This window comes from Myxine glutinosa, chromosome 12 (assembly GCF_964187855.1).
Source record: "Myxine glutinosa chromosome 12, kmMyxGlut1.1, whole genome shotgun sequence".
NCBI lineage: Eukaryota > Metazoa > Chordata > Myxini > Myxiniformes > Myxinidae > Myxine > Myxine glutinosa.
The window spans coordinates 15,144,712-15,171,563 of record NC_136272.1 but is presented as its reverse complement, the minus strand read 5'-3'; the positions used below and the strand labels follow the sequence as shown (position 1 = coordinate 15,171,563).

General features: G+C 49.1%; 2 protein-coding genes across 2 annotated transcripts in view; one reads left to right on the top strand and one right to left on the bottom strand.

Moving 5' to 3' along the window:
• The window catches only part of EMC3 (ER membrane protein complex subunit 3), a 33,879-nt gene extending 30,764 nt beyond the window's left edge, over positions 1-3,115 (bottom strand). The window contains exon 1 of the mRNA XM_068133210.2: positions 2,883-3,115. Within this exon, the coding sequence (XP_067989311.2) occupies positions 2,883-3,037 (155 nt within the window). The 5' untranslated portion in view covers positions 3,038-3,115. The remainder of the gene's footprint in view (positions 1-2,882) is intronic.
• Positions 3,116-3,578: 463 nt separating this feature from the next.
• Positions 3,579-26,852, top strand: part of LOC137438185 (twinfilin-2) — a 37,486-nt gene continuing 14,212 nt past the window's right edge. Inside the window, exons 1-6 of the mRNA XM_068133211.2 lie at positions 3,579-3,673; positions 3,883-3,966; positions 7,609-7,787; positions 25,660-25,755; positions 25,948-26,052; positions 26,238-26,363. Coding sequence (XP_067989312.2) covers positions 3,649-3,673; positions 3,883-3,966; positions 7,609-7,787; positions 25,660-25,755; positions 25,948-26,052; positions 26,238-26,363 — 615 coding nt within the window. The 5' untranslated portion in view covers positions 3,579-3,648. The remainder of the gene's footprint in view (positions 3,674-3,882; positions 3,967-7,608; positions 7,788-25,659; positions 25,756-25,947; positions 26,053-26,237; positions 26,364-26,852) is intronic.

The window sequence follows — 26,852 nt, the reverse complement described above, 5'->3', positions numbered from 1 at the left end:
CACACACACACAGAGAGACACACACACACGCAGAGAGACACACGCACACGCAGAGAGACACACACACACGCAGAGAGACACACACACATGCAGAGAGACACACACACACGCAGAGAGACACACACACACACGCAGAGAGACACACACACACGCAGAGAGACACACACACACGCAGAGAGACACACACACACACGCAGAGAGACACACACACACACGCAGAGAGACACACACACACACGCAGAGAGACACACACACACACGCAGAGAGACACACACACACACGCAGAGAGACACACACACACGCAGAGAGACACACACACACGCAGAGAGACACACACACACGCAGAGAGACACACACACACGCAGAGAGACACACACACACGCAGAGAGACACACACACACGCAGAGAGACACACACACACACACACGCAGAGAGACACACACACACACACGTAGAGAGAGACACACACACACACGCAGAGAGACACACACACACGCAGAGAGACACACACACACGCAGAGAGACACACACACACACGCAGAGACACACACACACACACGCAGAGACACACACACACACACGCAGAGAGACACACACACACACACGCAGAGAGACACACACACACGCAGAGAGACACACACACACACGCAGAGAGACACACACACACACGCAGAGAGACACACACACACGCAGAGAGACACACACACACACGCAGAGAGACACACACACACACGCAGAGAGACACACACACACGCAGAGACACACACACACGCAGAGAGACACACACACACGCAGAGAGACACACACACACACGCAGAGAGACACACACACACGCAGAGAGACACACACACACGCAGAGAGACACACACACACGCAGAGAGACACACACACACACGCAGAGAGACACACACACACGCAGAGAGACACACACACGCAGAGAGACACACACACGCAGAGAGACACACACATGCAGAGACACACACACACACACACACAGAGAGAGAGACACACACACACACACACAGAGACACACACACGCAGAGAGACACACACACGCAGAGAGACACACACACGCAGAGAGACACACACACGCAGAGAGACACACACACGCAGAGAGACACACACACACGCAGAGAGACACACACACACGCAGAGAGACACACACACACGCAGAGAGACACACACACGCAGAGAGACACACACACGCAGAGAGACACACACACGCAGAGAGACACACACACGCAGAGAGACACACACACGCAGAGAGACACACACACGCAGAGAGACACACACACACGCAGAGAGACACACACACACGCAGAGAGACACACACACGCAGAGAGACACACACACGCAGAGAGACACACACACGCAGAGAGACACACACACGCAGAGAGACACACACACGCAGAGAGACACACACACGCAGAGAGACACACACACGCAGAGAGACACACACACGCAGAGAGACACACACACGCAGAGAGACACACACACGCAGAGAGACACACACACGCAGAGAGACACACACACGCAGAGAGACACACACACGCAGAGAGACACACACACGCAGAGAGACACACACACGCAGAGAGACACACACACGCAGAGAGACACACACACGCAGAGAGACACACACACGCAGAGAGACACACACACGCAGAGAGACACACACACGCAGAGAGACACACACACGCAGAGAGACACACACACGCAGAGAGACACACACACGCAGAGAGACACACACACGCAGAGAGACACACACACGCAGAGAGACACACACACGCAGAGAGACACACACACGCAGAGAGACACACACACGCAGAGAGACACACACACGCAGAGAGACACACACACGCAGAGAGACACACACACGCAGAGAGACACACACACGCAGAGAGACACACACACGCAGAGAGACACACACACGCAGAGACACACACACACGCAGAGAGACACACACACACGCAGAGAGACACACACGCGCAGAGAGACACACACGCGCAGAGAGACACACGCAGAGAGACACACACGCGCAGAGAGACACACACACACGCAGAGAGACACACACACACACGCAGAGAGACACACACACGCGCAGAGAGACACACACACACGCGCAGAGAGACACACACACACGCGCAGAGAGACACACACACACGCAGAGAGACACACACACACGCAGAGAGACACACACACACGCAGAGAGACACACACACACACGCAGAGAGACACACACACACGCAGAGAGACACACACACACGCAGAGAGACACACACACACGCAGAGAGACACACACACACGCAGAGAGACACACACACACGCAGAGAGACACACACACACACGCAGAGAGACACACACACACGCAGAGAGACACACACACACGCAGAGAGACACACACACACGCAAAGAGACACACACACGCAGAGAGACACACACACGCAGAGAGACACACACACACGCGCAGAGAGACACACACACACGCAGAGAGACACACACACACGCAGAGAGACACACACACACGCAGAGAGACACACACACACGCAGAGAGACACACACACACGCAGAGAGACACACACACACGCAGAGAGACACACACACACACGCAGAGAGACACACACACGCAGAGAGACACACACACACACGCAGAGAGACACACACACACACGCAGAGAGACACACACACACACGCAGAGAGACACACACACACGCAGAGAGACACACACACACGCAGAGAGACACACACACACGCGCAGAGAGACACACACACACACGCGCAGAGAGACACACACACACACGCGCAGAGAGACACACACGCAGAGACACACACAGAGACACACATTGCGGCCTTCACTCCACTCCTCTCTTCGATCAACACTCTACCTGTCAGACACTTGCTCCAGTTCCACTTTCTTCTCACTGTGCAAAAGATGTGACACGTAATGCCTTATGATCCCAACAAGGAACGTAATCAATACGATCGGGAGAACAACCCAGATTCGGATATTTGAATCGAGAAGAAGCTCCGGCTCCGTCATGGCAAAGCTGTCACTGCGGGTCCGGTCTGGTGCGGTCCAATCAGATTCTTACTCTTCCTTTTCCTCACCCTCTTCCTTATTTTGTTTTTGGATTCTTCAACTCGTTTTTGTTTCTCGTCATCAGATGCTTTTAAATTGCTTTGATTTAAATTATAAAACATAGATTAATATACCCTTACATTATTAAAATAGAAAAAATTTAAATTAACCAACGGAGTCTTCTGTGTCTCGTTCTCATTGAAAACTCTTCGTCACCAATCATCTTTCTGTATTTAATGCTATAAATCCTCATTTTCTCGATTTTTAAAACGTAGACATTAAAAATACACAGATTTTAAATTTAGGAGGTGTATTGTTAAAACCAAACTGGAATCGTTGGTTCCTCGTCCATTACTGGAAATACAATTTGGAATAAAAAATTTTAAGAAATGCTGTCTAAAAAAAAAAAGATCATAATATCGATCAAAGTAACATATCAAACGTCAATTAATTTTATTAAACTCTGGAACGAACGTTGAATAAACGAACAGGTTCGGTGAACGGAACGTGGGCGAGATTAAATTAAATAAATCGCTCAGAATCACTTCCGCGTTCCTCCAGCAGGTTCGGAAATGTCCCATCAAACGGGCATCACCGGTGGGTTTCCTATCATTGTGTCGATGTTCTCCTATCGAATGATCAAATTTCGTTTTCGGTTCCATTTTTTGTTGTCCAGAGCGTCTTTGTTTTAATGGACGTTCGGTACGAGCTCCATGAGGAGCTTCCAGGCCGCGCAGACGTGGTCACGTGACCCCGACTTGTACTTCACTTGTGATTGAATTTTTATTTGTTTTCTCTTTCTCCAGCGAACGATGAACTCAAAACATTCTTTGCCAAGGCCCGGAATGGCGACGTGAGGCTTGTGAAGGTTTCCATCGACATCGAGGACGGTAAATGAATGCATTAACATTAAATAAGTAAGTCATGTATGTATTTCGATGAACGACAAACACCCGCTCCCGTCATAGGAAGTGACGTCATAGGAAGTGAAGGGGTATTTATTTATTTATTTACATATACCCTGGGTACTACACTACCAACATGTATGCAAACTTTGGTGGAAATTGGGCCAGCCCTGTTTTATTTATTTATTATTATTTAAATAATGAACGTGTACACACACACATATATATATATATATATATATATATATATATATATATATATATATATATATATATATATATATATATATATATACACACACACACACACACACACACACACACACACACACACACACACACACACACAGTGTATGACCAGGATGGCTGTCCGTTCCCGGTTCCGCTGATTGGCTGTGTGAGATGAGATGCAATGTGATAGGCTCCTGGCAAGATGGAATAATGTATCGTAGAGGCTTAATAAAAGCTGATATTCGGAATCTGATTCCATATTTCACGATCAGAACTCATGGCCTAAATAATTATGTCGAAATCTCGCGTGAAATCGGAACAAAATTAGGAAAAAGCGATTTAAAAAATTTAGTAATAGGCACCGTGAGACGTGAGGTAAAATTGCTCCAAAATTCATATTTTTCTTTCTTTTACAGGTAATTATTGTAAATTATTTTTCGTAATTTTAATAATTGGTAATTATTGTAAACTAGTCGAAAGCACCCGGCATTGCCCGGGTTCTTTTTGAATGAATTTACTACTATAATTCAGCTTTTACTCGCGGCCGTAGAAGATTGACTACTATAATTCAGCTCTTTGCGAACTCGGCAAAGCTCGAGCTATAAGCTCGGCTTTTAATTGCGAAATGGGCCCAGCCCGGCCGAAGCGGCCTGGACCAGCCTCGCCACCTAGCCTATAACCTTCCCGGGGCCCATTCCGACATTTTTTGTATTGGAGGTTTCCTCCTATCTTTCACCGTTCAGGAGATTAGCGCGTGCAGACAAACAAACAAACAAACAAACAAAAACTTTCTTTTATATATGTAATATATTATTTTTCATAATTTTAACAATTGGTAATTATTGTAAATTATTTTTCGTAATTTTAATAATTGGTAATTATTGTATGCCTCAAACCTGACTGATCTCTCTCCATACAGATTGCTTCTGACAAACCAGACTTAATCTGCTTAACAGAAACTTTCCTCCTTCATGATGTCTCTGATTCCTTGGTATCTCTCCCAGGTTACTCCCTCCTCCGGTATGATAGACCTGAGCCTCGTCCTGGAGGTGGGGTGGCTATCTTTATCAAAAACTCTCTTCCGCACTCTCCTTGCACTGTCCTCTCTCCACCCCACCCCCAGGAGTACCTCTGGCTCTGGCTTCCCCTTCGCTCCCGCCTTTTGTTCATGTATGTGTTCTGTACCGTCCACCAAACAGTGATGACTCCATTTACATTTCGCTGTCTGATAACATGGACCAACTTCTATCTACTCATCCCAACTCTCTCTTCCTCATATGTGCGACTTCAACTGTCACCATGCCAGCTGGCTGGGTGTGGATTCCTCTCACCAGCCATGGCACCTCAGCAAAGGACTTCTGCGACTCATTGGGACTGACACAATCTGTCAATTTCCCGACCTGGATCTCGATCAATGGAGTATCTTCTCTTCTCGACTTGGTTATGACAAACGTCCCAGCAAATGTCTGCTGCTCTTCTGACCATATGCTTGTTAAAGTGGACATCTCTCTCTGGCCGTTCTCAGAGAGCCTCCTCAGCGTCGGCGAGTCTGGCATTTCACTCAGACCGACGGGCACGGTCTTCAAGCAGCCATCAATCATCTGGACTGGTCTTCCATCTCTACTGCCTCTTACATCAACTCCTCCTGGGAATTCTTCCAAAGTAAATTGATATCTCTATCTCTATCTCTATCCCTATCTCTATCCAAAAAATCCAAAAAAAACAAACAAAAAAAACATCCCTATCTCTATCTCTAGTTGTCATACCATTCCTCCCGTCCATGGTACTCTGAATATTGTGGTGAGGCAGTTGCCCTGAAACAACTTGCCTTTACCTCCTGGAAAGCAAATCGAACAGGAGGAAATCTCATTTCCTTTCACAAAGCCTGGAAGTTTGGGTGAAGTTATTTTCCTTTTTTTTTTTTTTTTTTTCTTTTTTTTTTGTGGGTGAAGTCTTTGAAGAACCTCATAGTTGGTGTCGACATTCTCCTGAAGGTGACGAGGGTTTGTAATTTATTGAGGGTGCGAGAAATAACTCGCTTCCTCAGCACGAGAGTCGTATGTGGTTTAAAAACAGTCGTCATCTTCCACCAACTAATGCTATCAGACAGGACACCCAGCTTAATGTATATCTGAGGGACGGCGCACTTTGTGCTGCAACTTCCTGCATGTGAATCACCAATCTGACAGTTTATCGTCAGGTCGGGTATCTAACCCAGACTAAACAACTCAAAGGTAGGTCTGCACCATCCTGTCGAACAATAATAATAAATTGTTGCCTTGTTGCAGGATTATAAAAAATATAAAATAACCACCTTTAGAGGCCATTTTCCCCCGCAAAGCGGGGGTTGGCCTTTTTCGGGAACCGTGGTTGTTGTTGTTTTTTGGTCCCCTTTTTGAAACAATGTTTTACGGCCGGATGCCCTTCCTGACGCCAACCCTTTTTGCCGCCTTTAACGACAAACAGGGAATTACCAGTGAACTGGTACTCAATTAGCCGACCTCGGAAGGATGACAGGCTGAGTCAACCCCCCTGGCGTTAATTCAGCGATCGACCGGGATTCGAACCCAGGATCCTGGGATCCTAAGCCGGCACCCTAGCCGCTAGCCCAACACCAGGGTTTGAGCTAGCAGGATTGCAGGATTGATAATCATAAATGGATACAAATTTAACTATGCATAATTGAAGTCATACTTGTATACAGTCAACCCTCGTTAATCCGGACTACCTGTCTTGTGAGTTTGTGACCGAGGAACAACTTGTTTAAATCGAATGTTATATTTTGAACACGAATCGGAACATGAATATAAAGAGAAGCTTGCAGTTTCGCAGTAGTTTGGTTCTGAATTCGTCCCGACAGCACATGCGCAGACAGGAGTGAGATCATTATTTATTTTATTTTACAATGTCTGCCTCCTTGGCAGTCAAACAGAATGGAAAATCATTCCAAACAGGAAACTTACTGTTTTTAAGGATGTCATGATGGACCCACACGACAAGTACGAGTAACTAATGTAATGTGTTAGATAAGGTGTTGTGATAGAAACCGGGAAATGGCGTTAAAAAGAGAATAAATTTATTTATACGACTTTAACAATCATATATATTTATAATTTTTCTTTTTTTATTATTATTATTATTTAAATTTAATGAAATACTTTAAAATTGTAGAACACAAATCACCTTCTTGTCACTTTTAATAACCTCCAGTTTTGCAGTACTCAATTTAAATGAAGGTTCAATGGGATGTTTATGGGTGGTGTTTGGGACTGCTTCTGTATTACTACAATAACTTTCGGATTTTTTTAAACGAACATTCAAATATCTCTTCTATTAAAATTTCAGTAACACATTTCCCATATTTTTTTAGCGAGAGTTTTTCATTTCTTATTTTAGAGTCGCTGGTGCTTGCTGGGAGTGAGACCCCGATTGGGTCTTGGGATGTGGACTATGACAAGTTTGTTCTGTCAAACGTGATGGATGATCAACCGTGCTACCTGCTGTATCGTCTTGACTCCCAAAATGCTCAAGGCCACGAATGGCTTTTCATCACATGGTCACCTGATTCATCTCTGGTATGGGAGCTCTTATGTCAAAGGTGATCTTTTGTGATTTGGGGCACAAGTTGTCGCAGTCGACGCAGATGCTTGTACTTGCCAACAAACGTTTACTCGTCTGGCTGGAAGGCCGTTCATCGTTATTGCTCAGGTTTAGTATGATTACTCTTATTAGCTCACCTGGAACATAGTTCAGGGGAGGTATTAGCATCGTGTGGTGTCGGTCACTGAATGCGTAGACACTTGGATCTTCTTCAAAACTACATATACATAATACACGATTTCAATGAAACTTGACCACAACCTTCATCACCTGTGATGAACTAAAAATTGTTCACTACATTAAAAACATCGGTCTAAGGAGTTCTACGGGGAAGGGGAGAGGGTGTTGGGATGGAGGGGTCAAAGTGGGTCCAGGTTTGACCTCCCAAAATAGACATTTGCTTTCTTCTCTGAAACTGCATAAACAATGTCGATGAAACATCCCTCCATATTTCAAGACGTTTTCCCCCCTCTGAGGTGCTGTGGATAAATTTAACTTCACAGGGTTGTTACAAGTCGAGATCTACTGCATACCCTGCAACAAAGCCGACTAATTGGAAGGAACTTTGACATCTTCAAACTTAAAAAAAAAAAAATCCCCATTAAATCAAACGCCTGCCACAAACAAATCAAAACTTACCGTTTTTCGGCATCAGGAAGTTAATGGAAGAAAGTGGTCTCCATAGGTGATATGCCATAGCAATCACTCTTTGAACCTTTGTGACCATATTCCGCAAATCCTTCCTTGGCATCTGTTATGGCATCCATAGCAACCGAGGCGCAAATGCCTACAGCAAGTCGCTGATATACGTTGTGGATGCTTTTCCTAAAAACTGCGACGTTGTACAATTTCCCTTTATATATAGTGTTATAATTGGGGGGATGCATTGCCAAGAAAAAGTTTTGGTCACTCTACCTTAACTTAACCATCACTTAAGTACATATTACACATCCTTAAGTACATATTTAAGTAACCTTCACCACAGAGTGAAATGCGTGAGATTGGGAGATAAAGTGATGTGCATCCACTTAGCGCTTGTCTGTTTTCCACCAGTGGGTGACATGATGTCACTTCCACACTGGCAGATGACACGCTACTGTACTGTACTGTACTTAAAATTTAGAGGGAAACTGTCAGACGAGCGCGACTTTAATAGACTATTATCCCATAATAAGTCGACGACGTTCTATTGAAACTACGCAAATAGACTCAAGGTGAATCAGCGATTTACTGTATTTTGACAAGAATAACAGGCTTATGTAGGTTTATAGTCATGTTTGTTTCCAAAATGCTGAATTTGAAGTTGTCTCTGCGTGGAAGCATTGCTAGTTGCGTGCAACTTTTATTTCTCTTTTGACAAATCCAAACTGTTAATAGAAAGATGTTTGAATCAAACCATTCTTCATTGAACGACTGTATTTCAGTCCTTATGTGGTTCTCTTAATTTTTCATTGCTTCCAGTAAAACTGCAGGTAATTGCAGAAGTGCACAATGTGCCATTATCTTTGGTTAGAACTTCATCATTTCTGTTCTTGCACTGCACCATGATCAGTTAATGTTCACAATTAACGTTTCATATTGTTGTGTTCCCGGCGTGAACACCCCTGGGGACGGATAGACGAACGAGCTTTACACTCCGAGGTGTTCAATTCAACGATTGCGGAGTTAATACGTGCGGGGGATGAGGCAGCGAAGGGTACCGACACTCTTACCACAAACCAATCAAAATGCCTACAGCAAGCTCTTGCCTGCACTGACCCCACTGGACGTGTTCAAACCTGGTAATCAACTCAACCCGACACGGAATTAAAATGTGCAATAAAATTGTTTTATAAAGTAAATGCACGATAAAACTAATATCCCAAATGGAGCGCTCCCCACACAGACTCGAATACAACACAGTGGTTAGAAAGTAAAATTAAAAAATGCAAAAAATAAAAATAAAGGAAAGTAAAAACAAAAAAGTAGTGTTTGTGGCTTAGCTTTGGTCCTTTTGATCGTCCGGGGTCGTCACAGGCCTCGACACGCAGTCTGTGTGCGGGAAACACAGGCCAAGCCACACAGCCAATGCGTGGGAAACACAGGCCTCAGCGCACAGTCCGTTCACCCCAGCCTCTGAGCACAAAGCAAGGAGGCAGAGGTCCTTCCTCGTCGTCCGCTCCACACAGCACCTGAGTCCACGAACTTCAAACGCCTTTTGCCACGAATGTCGAAACCAAGAGCGAGGACAACTGTGTCCGCTCATCGTCAAAACCCCGGACCCAGAGAAGAAAAAGTGACTGTGCACAATGGGAACCCAGCGCAAGAGATATATGCGACTGCAACAGGATGAAAGCCAGGGACCATGAAACCTCCAACTGTTCGCTATTAAAGTCAGAACAAGACTAGCAAGAACATGACCTGCGTCCGTCTGCAGTAAACTCGGGACCAAGAAGATCAAAATGTCTGGAACCCAAGCCTTTTGTTCCATGGGCTCGTACGTCATAAGATGACGTCTGCGTGTCCTCCAATATGAGAGTCCCATCTCAGCAGTCCTTGCTTGAACCAATCACCACTCCTCAGGGCATGGCCTCACGGACCTGCCTACTTGGCGTTACGATGTGGCGGCTGGCAGCGCCAGCGGTATTGTTCAATGTCTTGGTTCCGGTTACTTTATTTAATGTTATTGCGCGCCGATTGCTTGCTGGTAGTGTGTGTGTCGTGTTATAAGGAACGTAAGATAAATTGCAGAGGCAATTTACATACAGGGAATTTACCATTAATCCCTAACTAATTAACATAACCCTACCCCTTGTCATGGGGAAAAAAGATACACTTGCACGACATCCGGTCTAATGGAATCCCTACTCTTGTACATGGGGGGGGGGTTTCTTCTTCATTGCGACATTCGGAGCACACTATACTATACAATTCTACCTGGACTAAGGTATTGCACTGCCTACCCCCCCCCCCCTTAAACGTAACAATCTATATTATAATAGCCGTAGATGATTCTGTCTGTCTGTCTGTCTGTCTATCTGTTGGGTGTCTGTCCGGGGTGTGGCTTACTCGGTTTGCAGAGTAGCTCCACCCATAGCTCCACCCATTCTGGGAGTGGCTATAAACAAATATCCACCATTTTATTAACTCGCATAGCTTTGAGTCCTGTTTTGTAGGCCCGTGGTGTCTTGCTCTCCCCCAGTTTTATTTCAAATCAAATTCGATAAATCATTTCATTTTTCACAGTCGCTAACATAGTTTTTGACTCGGTTGAAAAAAAACGGGAAGAAAATCCGATGAAAGTTGCCGTTTATAGAACGAAATGAATTCTCAAAGGCCTGTAACTTCAAGGCCATTGAGTCTCTCTCACGCCTTTATCTCCAATCTAACTCACCATATGATTTCATTTTTATCGATGGTTTTACTTTTAGACTCGGTGTCAGCAATAATTGAGAACAATCCACACACGCGGGAAAATGCAGAGATATATTTTTTAAAATCGCGTCATGGTGTATCATACACCGCCCAACATGACACCGCCGGCAATGTGTCGATATATATTAAAAATTCGCTTTTGCTTTTCCGTTATGATATATTACTATTTCGTTTGATGATAGTCGTCACAAAAACGTCAACAATGATGCCGACATATATTTCTTCGTTTTTATTTCATTCAACATATTAGCCGGAAGTAAAATATGTTTCAGGAAATTACCGAGATATTTCTTCGTTTTTTTTATTAGTTATGTGCGCATACACTTTAAATAGGTTTATTTGAAATCTTTAATTTTCCACAAACATTCCACACACGCGGGAAAATGCAGAGATATATTTTTTAAAATCGCGTCATGGTGTATCATACACCGCCCAACATGACACCGACGGCAATGTGTCGATATCTATTTTAAATTCGATATATCATTTCATTTTTCACAGTCGCTAACATAGTTTTAGACTCGGTTGAAAAAAAACGAGAAGAAAATCCGATGAAAGTTGCCGTTTATAGAACGAAATGAATTCTCAAATGCCTGTAACTTCAAGGCCATTGAGTCTCTCTCACGCCTTTATCTCCAATATAACTCACCATCATGGTTTTAGACTCGGTGTCAGCAACGCGGGAAAACGCAGAGATATATTTTTAAAAATACACCATATCACCGCCCAACAGCCAACAAGTATCATACACCGCCCAACATGACACAGACGTCAACATTTCGACATTATCGCTTTTTCTTTAAACCGAGCCGAACCGAATAAACCGAGTGAATTCACCGTTTACCTTTGATGACAGTCGTCACAAAACGACATATTGTTACAGATACGACTTTGATGGTATGGTGGGCCGAGCGGGATGGCCGCCGTATCCGTACAAGTTACCCGATTGTACTCGAACGTCGACGAAGCCGCGCTATGCTGGCTCAATAGGAAAGAGAAGACACCCGGCTGGGTTATAATGACACAATACGACACCAGGGGTTCAGTTCTCAAGACCTCCGGAGGAGGTTATATTAAGGCGGAAAAGGTTAGATTACAGGGACAAGAGGGAAACATAGGAAGGTGGGCACTTAGACACAACCTTATATTAACCCTAGACAGACCACAGATAAACGGGACAACGCTGACTCACACGGGATTTGATGGCAAGGAAAGCGGCAGTCGATGGCTCAGGTGCACCTGGCTCCGGGACAGAATCACGTACGGTGGTGTCCAGCAGATGCGGGGAGGTCGCTCAGCGCTCGTGGGTCGCGACTTTGGTGGAGATGCCGGGGAGGTCGCTCAGCGCTCGGGAGGGTGGCGTCTTGTCCTTCCAAGCTCGGGGGCGCATCTGACGTCACGTCCGGCGCGGGGCCGCGTATATCCGGCGGGGAGTCACGCCCTCGCTCGTTAGCTCCGCCCCATATGGCATCGGCCCATGGCTTCTCATTGGGTGCGGGGGTTACCGGCTCCGCCCTTGACGAGGGGCCGACAGGGAGCCCCCTTCTGGGTAACCCCGTCGAGCACATGTTCAATGGCGGCCAACCGAGCCGGAGTGAGGACGCAAAGCCGCTGTTGTTGTGGTTGTTGTTGGAGCTTGAGATGATGGGAAGAGATGCGGGGAGGTATGGGAAGGTCCTAAACTCCTACTGGTGCCATATCATCACATTCTGGTGCAACGAAGAGTCATAATTAATGGAAACAAGTCCTTAACTGACATAGATTAAGAATAACTAGCAAGATGTCCTATAATGGTCTACGTGTGGTGCGGGGGACCTGGGCACGACATTTAATGGGGGAATGAAGGGGAAGATCGGCTCTAATGGGTGTTGTTTACAGACAATGGGACTAGGGAATGGGGTAAGGGGAGAGTTGGGGAGTATCGGAGAAGATAGGGGAATATTTACAAGCGGATATGGAGGTCAAATTCCATATTCGCAACATTGCACCCTTCTCTACCCTCGGGGCGTCCCGACCCGATAAATTTTTACCTACTTTAGTGTGGCACGCAATGTAGTTCCCTCTACTATTAACTCTACCCTGAGTGCGACAGTTTTACAGATATTCACAAATGAGTAAATATGTCCCCCTGCGACGTTGCACCCTTCTCCTCACAGAAACACACCCACAGGATAACCGAATCCGGAAAGAATTCTCAAACTAAACATACAGCCGGTAGGGAGCATTATTTACAAGACTACGCTGCTATTTACACTACGATCCAGGACCTGTTTTTGGAGGAACACATGCAGATGTTATGCATAGAGAGAGAGCGCTTGCCAACATCGATACACCAACCCACGAGTGCTCTGTGGCCGACGGCCTTTAATAACGTGCAGAGCACCCTTTCCCAGCATCAAAAGCACCACCCCACCACCAATCGGTGCAGTCACCATTGTTCATTGGAATAAAAATAAATTCGACAACCCCTAACCCTGCAGGTGTCTCTTGCTCTTCTTGTGGTGCACTTGGTGTTTAACTAAAAGTGGTTCACCTGTATGGCATAGGTGCCACGTTGACCCATAGGTCCATCCCCGGGTGGTGCTTGGCCGCAAAAGAGCTGCGGTCCATTGTGGGTGGCCACAAACATTGCGGTCCATATGGTGTATCGATCCAGACAGCCAACAGCGAAAGTGCAGGCCCACAACTGCGTAGCCAGCACCTCTCTCTCCTCTCTCTCTACCCCAAAGCCAGATCCTCGGAGGTGGGAGACAAAAGAAGAAACAAGTGAGTAAGGTGGTAAGGGCGCAAAAGTGCACGCAATATAAGGTAATGCACACTGGGGGCACATGGGAACCAGGTGAGACAGGTACGTTCCTATCGTACGCCCCCCCCCACCAGGTAACCTACATGGCCCCTCCCTTACCCCTTACTGCATCCACAAAACACAACCCTACTCATAAACATCTACTTTACAAATCAACAAACATCCCTACTGTCTTCCCCGTTCCTCCCATATACCAAATTCGTCTTCTCTCCCTCCTAACCAATCAAATTTGCCATTTTCAACTCACATCAAAATTTGCCATTTTCAACTCAACATCATAATTTGCCATCTCCAACTCATCATCAGTCCCTCCTAAGGAGGGAGAGATGGAATCACCCCAATGTCTCATCCACGTCGTGATGCGTCTCACCAACCCACACAGCAATTCATCTCCTGCAACAAACAAAGGAAACACAGGTGTGGAGTCATCATCATCACCACAGGTAAGTGGTTGCGTATGGTGCGACAGGTTCATCAATCCTAACTATCTCCTAAATGACTTTAACAACTTTACACTACCCGGGGTCTTTCTCCGGCCAAACCATTGGCCCTCTTACACTATGGGTTCTAAAAAACCAATTCCCATTGGCCAAACTGTGGTGCTCTTCAATTTGGGGTCTCACTCCCCCCGATTCATCTCCCGGTGCCCTCGCACAATTTCTGGGCTGCGACGTGTACCTCTCCCAGCGGGTCTACCCACCTGCACACCTCCACCACTGCAGTTGCCACCGAGCTTACCTGCTCCTTACCCTAACCTAACTACCAGGGGAAGGCCCTCTGGCTCTCTCCCCACTCCGTGCCCTCTCTGGCACTGGGCTGCCCGATCCACACCCGGGATCCTCAGGCACCCACTCACAACTACCGGCTCCCAGAGCCCACCTGCGGCCTCACCTGGCCGACATCCTCACAGTGGTGGAGTGCCCAACCAACTACACACACTAACAGGCTACACGCCCAGCCATTTCCACAACACTAATGCACCCATTCACAACACCATTCTGCAACCGCACCACAAATGCCAATATCCAACCACAATTTACCTGCACCCTCTACCTAACACTTACACTACCCGCCCCGGGTGCTCGTGAAAGGGGTCCACTCTTCCCCCATCCACACCTTCGCACCATGCACACCACTCCGTACCACTCACTCCAACTCTCTCCACACACCTGTACCTGCACACCTGTGCTCTCACACCTGGTGCCACCTGCACCCTTCTCTCCCCAAGCGCATTCGCGCTGATCCACACACTCACTACTCATACACGGCTCCACACACCTGTCCAGTTGCACACCTGTGCAATCACACTTGTTCAATCCTCACACACACAGCATCATCTCAGCTAACTACTCCCTTCTGAAACTTGCGCTTCCTAGTCGTCCCTTTAAACTATTGCGCTCCCTCGTCATTATCATCCATACTAATCTACCTGCGTCCCCACTACAGGTATCAGTCACTAACTAATCTTAGCGTTACCTAATGTCATCTTCTAGATCCCTACACACAATATCCTAACCCACCCGGGCTAGTTTTCACTGCCATACACCCCATAAGCTATTGCTCCTTTGCCCCCCTCATGGGAAAGGTGGCAGGGATGCCACCCTCTCCCACCGGGCCTATCGCTCCTCAATCCCCCAGTCCTCTCTCTGGCACTAATAAGCCCCCCTTATTCAGAGGTACTGGGTCCCGCCTCGGCATCTAAAGCCGAGGCAATCCACGGGGGCGCCTGCTCGCCGGTGTAAGGTCTTATCCGGTCGGCGTGGACGATCCGAGGGAGGGCTCGTGGCCCCATTTTGATCTTAAAGACCACGTCACAGATTTGCGACAGGACGACTCCTGGGCCTTGCCAGGGGGAGGTGAGTTTTGGGCACCTTCCCTTCCGCCTCCGGGGATTAAAGAACCAAATCTTCGTCCCCGGAGCGTATTGACTCCCCTGGCTCCGGTCGTCGTACCTGCGCTTCATCTTTTCCCCCGCCAGATGGAGTTGGCGGCGGGCGAAGGCATGGACTAGCTCCATGCCTTCCTCTAGGTGACGTGCGTACCCCTCCCTCGGCGGGTTAACCACTGTGTCTGGCACGGGACCGCATAGCAAGTCGGCGGGAGCCCGTAACTCCCGCCCATACATAAGCAACGCTGGACTGCATGCGGTGGCCCCGTGCTGGCTGGTCCGGTAGGCCATAAGCAAATAAGGGAGATGTTCGTCCCAGTCATCCTGACGGGTGGTGGTGAACAGTGCCAGTTGTTGGATTAGAGTTCGATTGAATCTTTCCACCATCCCGTCAGATTGAGGTCTTAAAGGCGTTGTTCTGGTTTTCCGAATTGACAGGAGACTGCACACATCTTTTAGCAATTTGCTCTCAAAATTTCGTCCCTGGTCGGTGTGCAACTCCTGTGGAATCCCATGCCGGCACACAAATCCTTCCACGAAGGCCTGCGCTACCACCCCTGCTTCTTGGTTGGGGAGGGCGTAGGCCTCCGGCCACTTGGTGAAGTAGTCCATCACAACGAGGATATACTTATTACCTTGGCGGGTGCGGGGCAGCGGTCCTAGAATATCCATAGCCACCCGCTCAAGGGGGGCCCCCACCTGATGTAATTGAAGGGGGGCCCTCATCCTCCGTGCTGGTCCCTTTTTGGCAGAACAGGCGTCGCATCTCCGACACCAGTCCTGTATGTCGCGCCCCATATTCACCCAATAGAACCTCCGGCGGACCCGAGATATTGTCTTTGTCCTGCCCAAATGGCCGCCGGAGCGGGTACCATGCACCTGTTGCAATATGACGTTCTTGAATTTGTCAGGGACTATCACCAGCCAGGAAGTTCGATCAGAGGGAACCTCCACCCACTTGCGATACAAGATGTTGCCTTTCAATTCCAGGGTCTGCCACTGAGCCCAATATGCCTTTGTCTGCGCCCCGAGGGGGGTGACCTCTTCCCCCTTTGGTCTTTGCCCCAATTTGACCCATTGGAACACCGGCCCCAGAACAGGATCCTCCTGCTGGGCCGTGCTCCAAGCCAACTCTCCAAATTCCTCGTCCGCGGTTAGTGGCAAAATTGGCCCTCTCACCCGGGTTGCCCGGACGACGAGAATCGGGGCGGAATCGCCCAATTGCTCCCTCTCCTCGTGTCTCGCACAAAATTTACAGTTTTCCCCCAGACAAGGACGCCGAGAGAGTGCGTCCGCATTACCATGGGCCTTCCCGGCCCTATGGGCCACATCAAAATCGTACTGCTGCAACTTTTCCAACCACCTTGCAATTTGGCCCTCCGGTTCCTTGAACCGAAGGAGCCATTGCAAGGAGGAATGGTCAGTTCTAACCAAAAATTTCCGCCCGTACAAGTACGGGTGGAAATGGTTCATGGCAGCCAGCATAGCCAATAACTCTTTGCGAGTGACGCAATAATTTCTCTCGGGCCTACTTAAGGCCCGACTATAATAACCAATCACTCTCTCCACGCCCTCCTGTGTCTGAGACAAAACTGCGCCCAATCCTTCCTGGCTCGCATCCGTGTCCAGGGTAAATGTCCCGTCACTAGTGGGGTAAGCTAGAAGGGGTGCGGATGTTAGACACCCCTTCAATTTTTGGAAGGCCTCGTGGCACTCCCGTGTCCAATTAAATCGCGTCCCCTTCTCCGTAAGCCGGTGGAGGGGACGGGCCAACTCCGCAAATTTCGCCACAAAGCGCCGGTAGTAGGAGCAGAGTCCCAAAAATCCCCGCACCTCTTTGATGGTACGTGGTGCGGGCCACTCCTCTACCGCTTTAATTTTGTCTGGGTCTGTTTTTACCCCCTCGCGGCCAATCACGTGACCTAGATAGGCCACCTCTCTTGCAAACAAAGTGCACTTACTCGGGTTCAGCTTCAACCCTGCCTGTCTGAGGCACCCGAACACCTGGTCCAAATTAGCTAGTGCCTGGGGGAACGTTTGGGCATGTACCAGGACGTCATCCAGGTACACCAGGCATGATTGCCATGGCATGCCGCCTAGTACCTGCTCCATCAATCTCTCAAAGGTGGCGGGGGCGTTACACAAACCAAACGGCATCACAGTAAACTGATACAGTCCCTTACCTGTGGAAAATGCCGTTTTCTCCTTCCCTGCCATATCCATCTCCACCTGCCAATACCCACTCTTGAGGTCCAAAGTTGTGAACCAATTTGAGCCCGCAACGGCATCGAGGGTGTCATCAATCCTTGGCAGGGGATATGAGTCCTTGAGTGTCACGTTGTTTAGCTGGCGATAGTCCACGCAGAACCGCGTGGTCCCATCCTTCTTTTTGACCAGCACAACAGGTGACATCCAAGGACTTCCCGAGGGCTCGATCACACCTGCGTCGAGCATTTTTGCAACCTGCTCGTCAGCTTCCGCCCTCTTGCTCCAAGGGAGCCGTCGGGCGGCCTGACGAATAGGCCGGGCCTCACCGGTGTGGATCTGATGTTTCACCAGGCCCGTACGTCCAATATCCTCGGTGGACAGGGAGAAGAGGTCCAAATGGGACCCAACCAGTTTGTGTAAGGCCTCCCTCTGGGTACCTCCCAACTCTACGCTACTACGATTTACCATCTCGCAAATGGGATCGGGCCAATTCCTACTTGTTATTGAAGGCTCCCCCCGGGGTCGGCTCGGCTGGACGTTCTCGCCCCTCACTGTCGCGACTTCCTCAACTGGGGTGCAGCCAGCTACCCTCGTGCCCCTTACTATAGTGCGTGGTTCTGTACTCACATTTACTACTCGGACGGCCACTACCGGTCCGTCCGTTTTTACAAGGGTGCGGCCCACGATTAAACCCGGTATGGACTGCGCTGCCACCGGTTCGACCAGGCCGCAGGACTCCTGCCATGTTGGGCGAGCTGCCCACCGGGCCGGCACTATCGCCTCGGCCCTTGGGGGGATGGTCACGGCCTCGGAAGCCTCCAGCTCCGCTCTCTCGGCCGTGCTCACTCCCCCTAACGGCAGCTCTTCTACTCCCACCTGCAGGATCCCCCGGCACAAGTCGATTTTACAACCGCTGGCAGTCAACAGGTCCAACCCTATTAAACATGGGTCGCACACCTCCGCCACCCAAACATCTATCTCCCTCCTTACCGACCCTAACTTGAGGGTCACAGAACCACGCCCTATGATCGGGGCCGTTACCCCGGTAGCAAGCTGCAAACTATAATTTTGCAGGCGCTGGATCTTATCCCAGCCACCTGCGCTCGAATCAAGGACCACAGGGCTGATGATCGTGGCGCTAGCTCCTGTGTCCACTACGGCGTCTACCCCCACGCCGGCAATTTTGCATCTAATTGTCAGGCTACCGGTTCCAATTTGGCCACAATAAATGACCTGTCGCGTCAATGAGGGCTCTCCTCCATCCTCTGCTGCCGAACACCGCCCTACGTGCCCGACACCTTCTAGTTTCCCGGGGTCTGGCGGGGGGGTGTCTGGGGTCGGCTAACCCGCTCCCCCCTGGGCGGAGTTGAGGACCTCAACTGCCGGGGATCATCCCGGCGCGCGTTTCGACAGTGCCGCGCCAGGTGACCCAGGCGGTTGCAGGTATAGCACCTCACCTGATAAGGTGCTTGCCTCCGGAATTCCAAATTCCCCCCCCTGTAGGTCCGAATTGGATTACCCGCTCGTGGTCCACCGCGGGCCACCTCCGGGGCCGCCTGCCATGGTCCAGGTCCCGCCAGGCGCTGGTCCACCAGCCTCCGGACCATGCCCGCCAGGTCAGGACCCACGTCGGGGGCGGGTCCCCTAAGGGGTCCGCCCTCCATCGGGGGTCCCACCTGGCGGACCGCCATTGCGAGACGCTCGCCCCCTCGGGCTAGGGGCCTCGCTGCTTCCCAACGGGCCGCAGCGTCAGCCGCCTGGCTCAGAGTCTGCGGGCGCCACATGGCGAGCTGTTGCCGGAGCTCAATATCCGGGAGGGCCTGGATAAAATGGTCCAGCGCCAGGCTTTCCCGGGAATCCGCTGCCATGCTAGCATGTGCGATCCCCACTGCGCGGCGAATGTCGTGGGCAAGTTCCCCGATGGCTTCCTGGGGCTTGCGTTTTCGCAGCGCGAGCTGAGCTTTAACAAGCTCGCTCTGCTGTTCTATGCCGAATCGATTAATTAGGGCGTCGCGGAGGGCTGGCAGGGTGAGAGCACCCGCTGGTAATGCCGTCAGCACCTCCGCCGCCGCGCCGCGCAATGCGGCCACCAGGTGTACTCCACCTTCGTCCTCACCCCAACCGTTGCCCTTACACACACAGTCGAACTGCGCCAGGTACGCGCGTAGATCACTCTTGCCGTCATACGGCGCGAGTGGGACCTTGTGGGACCACCTCGTATGTGAGTCGTTGCCCGCCTGCCGGACCCCGTGCGTCGCCCCTTGCGGGGTCAGCGCGGGGCCGAACCGGCCGGGCCCCCACAGTACACTACCCCCAAGGGGCTCTCGTGCCTCCCCGGTCCCTCCAACAACTACCCCTGTTGGTGTCGATGCATGGGTCACACCTCCGCAACCCGCTACCCATTCCATACCACCACCACCACAACCTTGCTCACCCACACCTCGCACCTCTCGTTCCATACCCTCCGGACCAGCCATACACCTCACTCTTGGCCTCTCACGAACATCCGGGTCTATCTCGACCCCCAAGCTTATTAAATCACCTGGCGCATCATACGCACGACCATATTGGTCACCACTTACACCGGGTCCTCTTTCTCTTCGCTTCTCCTCCATCACCTGCGAATCCCTCATCCGGTTAATGAGCACATCATCACGATCCGAACACAGACTCTGGACCAATTCTTTTACCTCCTCTTTTATCTCTTTCTTATCCTCTCTCCGTCGCTTTTTAATTTCGCTCACCCCTTCTTCCACTTCTTCTAATTTTTGCTTCATCTCCTTCATCTCTTCGTGCGCCCCTTTAAGTTCTTCCTCTAACTCCACTTTATTTTTTTCTATGTGCTCCCGCACCTCCCGCTCTTTAACCTCCATTACCTCTACCACCTTGTCCATTTTCCTCGTCAGGTCCTCATGTACCGTCTGACACTCTTTTTTAATTACCCCTACGTCCTTTTTCATCTCCTTCTGTGTCGATTTTAAACCCTCTATTACCGCTGTGTTCTTCTTTACCTGGTCCCCCAACTCCTTTTGTCCCACTGTCAGTTGTTCTACTCCCAGCGTCAACTCCTCTATACCACCTTGCAATTTTACAGTCCCCTTTCTCACCTCTTTCTCCATGCGCTCCTTACAGTGCCTCACCTCCTCGCGCACTCCTCCGACCTCCTCACTCACTCCTTTTCTGATCTCCTCTCCCATCACTTGCATCTCCTGCCCAGATGCCACCCTCATCTGCTCCATTTCCTCCCTGTGAGCATCCAGTTTGGTTTCTACCCCCATTCTGACCCCCTCTATCTGCTGCCCCATTTGGTTAACTTCCCTTTCCGCTTGGTCCCTCATGTCCCTCAATTTGCCTTCCATGGTGTTTTCTAACCCCTCTAACCCTTTTTGCATCCCTTCCATTTGATTCTCTTGAGCGGCCATTCTGTTTTCTACCCCCGTTAACCCCTCCTGTATTTCCCCTAATCTATCGTCTAATTTCCCAAATTTCATGTCTAATCCCTCAAAATTATTGTCTAACCCCTCACTGGTACCCCTCGCTTCGTCCCTCATTACCCCCATTTGCTCACTCTGAGCCCTCGCTTCGTCCCTTATTACCCCCATTTGGCCCTCCAATCGCTCACCCTGAGCATCCATCCGGTTCCCCATTTGTCCCATTTTGGCTTCTAGCCTGTCCATAAGGGCCCCCATTTGCAGGAGGAAAAGGTTCGGATCCACCAGGGGCGCTGTCACGGTCGCCGGCGCGGTGACCAGCGAGGCGCCATTTTGCGCGCCTGCTACCCTCGCTGTTTCGCTCTCCTCACGTCCCTCATTTTGGTCCTGGATCGACCCTACCTCACTCTCCCCTACCGGACCCCAGCCGTCTTGATCCGCCATAGCGCGACTTGCAAAATTCGAGTTTCGTAAAACAAAACAAATTTCGGCCGCTCCAAATTTTGACCAAATTTTTTTTTTTTCCTCTATTCGTTTTTTTTTTTTTCTTCAAAATTTGGTCGGGCCTCGAATCTCACTCCCGACACCAATTGTTACAGATACGACTTTGATGGTATGGTGGGCCGAGCGGGATGGCCGCCGTATCCGTACAAGTTACCCGATTGTACTCGAACGTCGACGAAGCCGCGCTATGCTGGCTCAATAGGAAAGAGAAGACACCCGGCTGGGTTATAATGACACAATACGACACCAGGGGTTCAGTTCTCAAGACCTCCGGAGGAGGTTATATTAAGGCGGAAAAGGTTAGATTACAGGGACAAGAGGGAAACATAGGAAGGTGGGCACTTAGACACAACCTTATATTAACCCTAGACAGACCACAGATAAACGGGACAACGCTGACTCACACGGGATTTGATGGCAAGGAAAGCGGCAGTCGATGGCTCAGGTGCACCTGGCTCCGGGACAGAATCACGTACGGTGGTGTCCAGCAGATGCGGGGAGGTCGCTCAGCGCTCGTGGGTCGCGACTTTGGTGGAGATGCCGGGGAGGTCGCTCAGCGCTCGGGAGGGTGGCGTCTTGTCCTTCCAAGCTCGGGGGCGCATCTGACGTCACGTCCGGCGCGGGGCCGCGTATATCCGGCGGGGAGTCACGCCCTCGCTCGTTAGCTCCGCCCCATATGGCATCGGCCCATGGCTTCTCATTGGGTGCGGGGGTTACCGGCTCCGCCCTTGACGAGGGGCCGACAGGGAGCCCCCTTCTGGGTAACCCCGTCGAGCACATGTTCAATGGCGGCCAACCGAGCCGGAGTGAGGACGCAAAGCCGCTGTTGTTGTGGTTGTTGTTGGAGCTTGAGATGATGGGAAGAGATGCGGGGAGGTATGGGAAGGTCCTAAACTCCTACTGGTGCCATATCATCACATTCTGGTGCAACGAAGAGTCATAATTAATGGAAACAAGTCCTTAACTGACATAGATTAAGAATAACTAGCAAGATGTCCTATAATGGTCTACGTGTGGTGCGGGGGACCTGGGCACGACATTTAATGGGGGAATGAAGGGGAAGATCGGCTCTAATGGGTGTTGTTTACAGACAATGGGACTAGGGAATGGGGTAAGGGGAGAGTTGGGGAGTATCGGAGAAGATAGGGGAATATTTACAAGCGGATATGGAGGTCAAATTCCATATTCGCAACAATATATTTCTTCGTTTTTATTTCATTCAACATTTTTAGCCGGAAGTAAAATTACCGAGAAATTACCGAGTTCAGGAAATTACCGAGACATATTTCTTCGTTTTTTTATTTATTAGTTATTTGCGCATACACTTTAAATAGGTCTATTTGAAATATTAAATTTTCACAATGTAATTTACTTGCTATTTGTCATTTGATAATTATGAGACACTTCCTATTGAGGATCGTGACAATTCATGCGGTGCGTGGAAACTTCCATTTCCAAAATGGATGAAGAACGCAGCCCTGAACAGGATGCAGCAAGAAAACGAATGAGAAGGGCGAACGAGTCCGTCGTCGAACGTCAATGCAGACTTGAACAGGATGCAGCCAGAAAACGAATGAGACGGGAGAACGAGTCCATCGACGAACGTCAATGCAAACTTGCGGGGTCACCCGTGGGAATCCCTCGGGCATGGATGTGTGTGACATTTCGACATATTGAGTTAGATGCTGCACATTCTTTTTACAAAATGGTTACTGGCAAGTCATCAGATCCAGAAATGGTGTAAAAACCACCGTTTAGAGGCCATTTTTCCCCGCAAAGCGGGGGTTTGCCTTTTCGGGGACCGTGGTAGTTGTTGTTTTTTTGTCCCCTTTTTGAAGCAATGTTTTACGGCCGGATGCCCTTCCTGACGCCAACCCTTTTTGCCGCCTTCAACGACAAACAGGGAATTACCAGTGAACTGGTACTCAATTAGCCGACCTCGGAAGGATGACAGGCTGAGTCAACCCCCCTGGCATTAATTCGGCGATCGACCGAGATTCGAACCCAGGATCCTAAGCCGGCACCCTAGCCGCTAGCCCAACACCAGAAATGGTGTCATGAACACAATTTATTTACGCACAAGCACAAAAGCAAGACGGGCCGATTTCCGATTCCGACGGGCCGATTTGGAGCAAGAAAAAGAACGAGACGGGAGAAAAAGGAGAGAAACGAGACGGGGAAAGCCGATTGGAGAGGCGAGTGAGGCGCGATTGGAGAGGAGTGTGAGGCGCGATTGGAGAGGAGTGTGAGGCATGATTGGAGAGGAGTGTGAGGCGCGATTGGAGAGGAGTGTGAGGCACGATTGGAGAGGAGTGATTGGAGGGGAGTGTGAGGCACGATTGGAGAGGAGTGTGAGGCACGATTGGAGAGGAGTGTGAGGCGCGATTGGAGAGGAGTGTGAGGCGCGATTGGAGAGGAGTGTGAGGCGCGATTGGAGAGGCGTGTGAAGGATTGGAGAGGAGAGGAGTGTGAGGGATTGGAGAGGTGAGGGATTGGAAAGGAGAGGGATGTGAGGGTTTGGAGAGGAGAGGAGTGCTGGGTGGAGAGAGGAGTGCTGGGTGGAGAGAGGAGAGTGTCAGGTGGAGACAGGAGAGTGTCAGGTGGAGGCAGGAGAGTGTCAGGTGGAGAGGAGTGAGGGGTCACATATTATGTGAAATAAATAAATTGTGTTCATCACACCATTTCTGGATCTGATGACTTGCCAGTAACCATTTTGTAAAAATGAATGTGCAGCATATAACTCAATATGTCGAAATGTCACACACATCCATGCCCGTGGGATTCCCACGGGTGACCCCGCTAGTATTTTATATATAGAGCATTATTTGGGTGGGCAGGATGGCCGAAAGGTACGCATACTCACCTCTAAGCTGTTTGGCTTGGATTCAAGTCATGACCCCGCTATGAACTGCCATCCTGGTGGTTCACAGGCAGGGTGATTCATCAATGTGTGTGCGCCGTCCCTCGGATGGACATTAAACTGGCATCCCGTTTGCCAGCATTAGTTGGTGGACGTTAAACATCCCACGGTGTCCTTCCCGAAGAGTAGGTGAGTTATTGCCAGCATCCTGAACAAATTACAAATTCCTTCCCTGCCTTTCTAGTGGCAACTGATCCAGGATTGTAACCCTAGCCAAGAAACCGCTTTTGAAGAACCGACGCTCTGCATGGAGCATGTTACGTGATGATGATCATCATGAATTGCTTTAAAAATAAATAACCTTTCCACATTGCTAAGCTTGACCCCACCATTCCTGCTCTGTTCTCCTGTATTGAACCCCAAATGTGTTGTTCCCAATCCGTACATCAAGCCTGGTGTTGGCTTAACGGTAAGGATGGCTACCTTAAGATCCTAAAGTTTGTGCCCCTGTCGTGCCATTAAATACCACTCAGCCTGTCATCCTTCTGACGTCTTAAATATATTACCAGCATATTGTCAACAGGGGGTGATACATCAGCGGCACAGCCTAGCAACCAGTCGTGGCTCGCTGCATACGAAATAATAAAAAACCTGTACATTATAATTAGTTCCATTGTAACATGTGTGATCATTTGTGGTGAGTTGTGCTGGTTTAATCGATTTGTGCTGTGACTAGGTGAGGCTGAAAATGCTCTATGCTGGGACTCGTGCCACTGTGAAGAAAGAGTTTGGAGGCGGCCATATAAAGGATGAATTGTTCGGTACAGCGAAGGTGAGCTGGTTATGTTTGGGATATCGCAGCTACCAATATTATGTGGATGAACACTGAGTTGCTTTGAGTCTTGAATATTGTATTGATTTCTTCGACCCAGCAATTATTGGAAACTGCTGGTGTTTTTGCTCATTTGTTCGAAGGGTACTATGCGGATGTGGGAAATGGTTTTGTTGATTTTTGTGTTTCCAGGAAGAAATTTGCCTCTGCGGTTACAAGAATTCTTTGCAGTATGATTCTGCTCCCCTACCTCTGACGGATGCAGAGAATGAGTTACAGAAGTTGAAACTGAACGAGGTTCTTTATTTTTATTTGTTCCCCTTTGTTGTGTACTGTCATTTATTTTTATTTATTTATTGCTTCTGCTTTCTGGAATCGCCTTGATTGGTTGATCATGCGACATTGCTCAAATTTCATGTCCTTTATCAACAGCATCTTTAACGTCGGATTCATTCAGCTTTTTTTGGCCATTTCACATCCAGGTGCGAACGGATGTCAGTGTGGATAGTAAACACCAACACCTGCAGGGTATTGCTTTCCCCATTGAGAAAGAGGCCTTGGAAGCCATGCGTTCCTTCAAAGATCAGAAGATCGATTACATCCAACTGGTTGGTACCATATTTGGAGTAAGCATTATTGAACATAATTGGACTTCAGCATCAGGAAGTTGATGGAGAAAACTGATTTTTGTGCTGTAGGCTATAACGATCAGGATTTAAACATTTGTGACCATATCCTGAACATGAATTTGATGAATTTCAAACGCCTTTGGCAGGAAGATCGTTTCCACTCTTAAAAACCGACTGCTTAAAGTAACTTTGAGTAAATTGATAACAGCAATAAGAAACACACTTCAGCTCAACGAAAACACACACACACACACACACACACACACACACACACACACACACACACACACACACACACACACCATTTTCTTACAGCACTTCAATACTCCATTATGACCGAGGATCTTTAACTGTGAGCAAGGAGCAAATGCTTGAGGAATGGGAAGCCGCCCGCCAAGAATGGTCTCCTGGTGGCCCTTAAATAGTCACTCCCAAGGGCACACCCTGATTCTGGGCCGATGACTCATG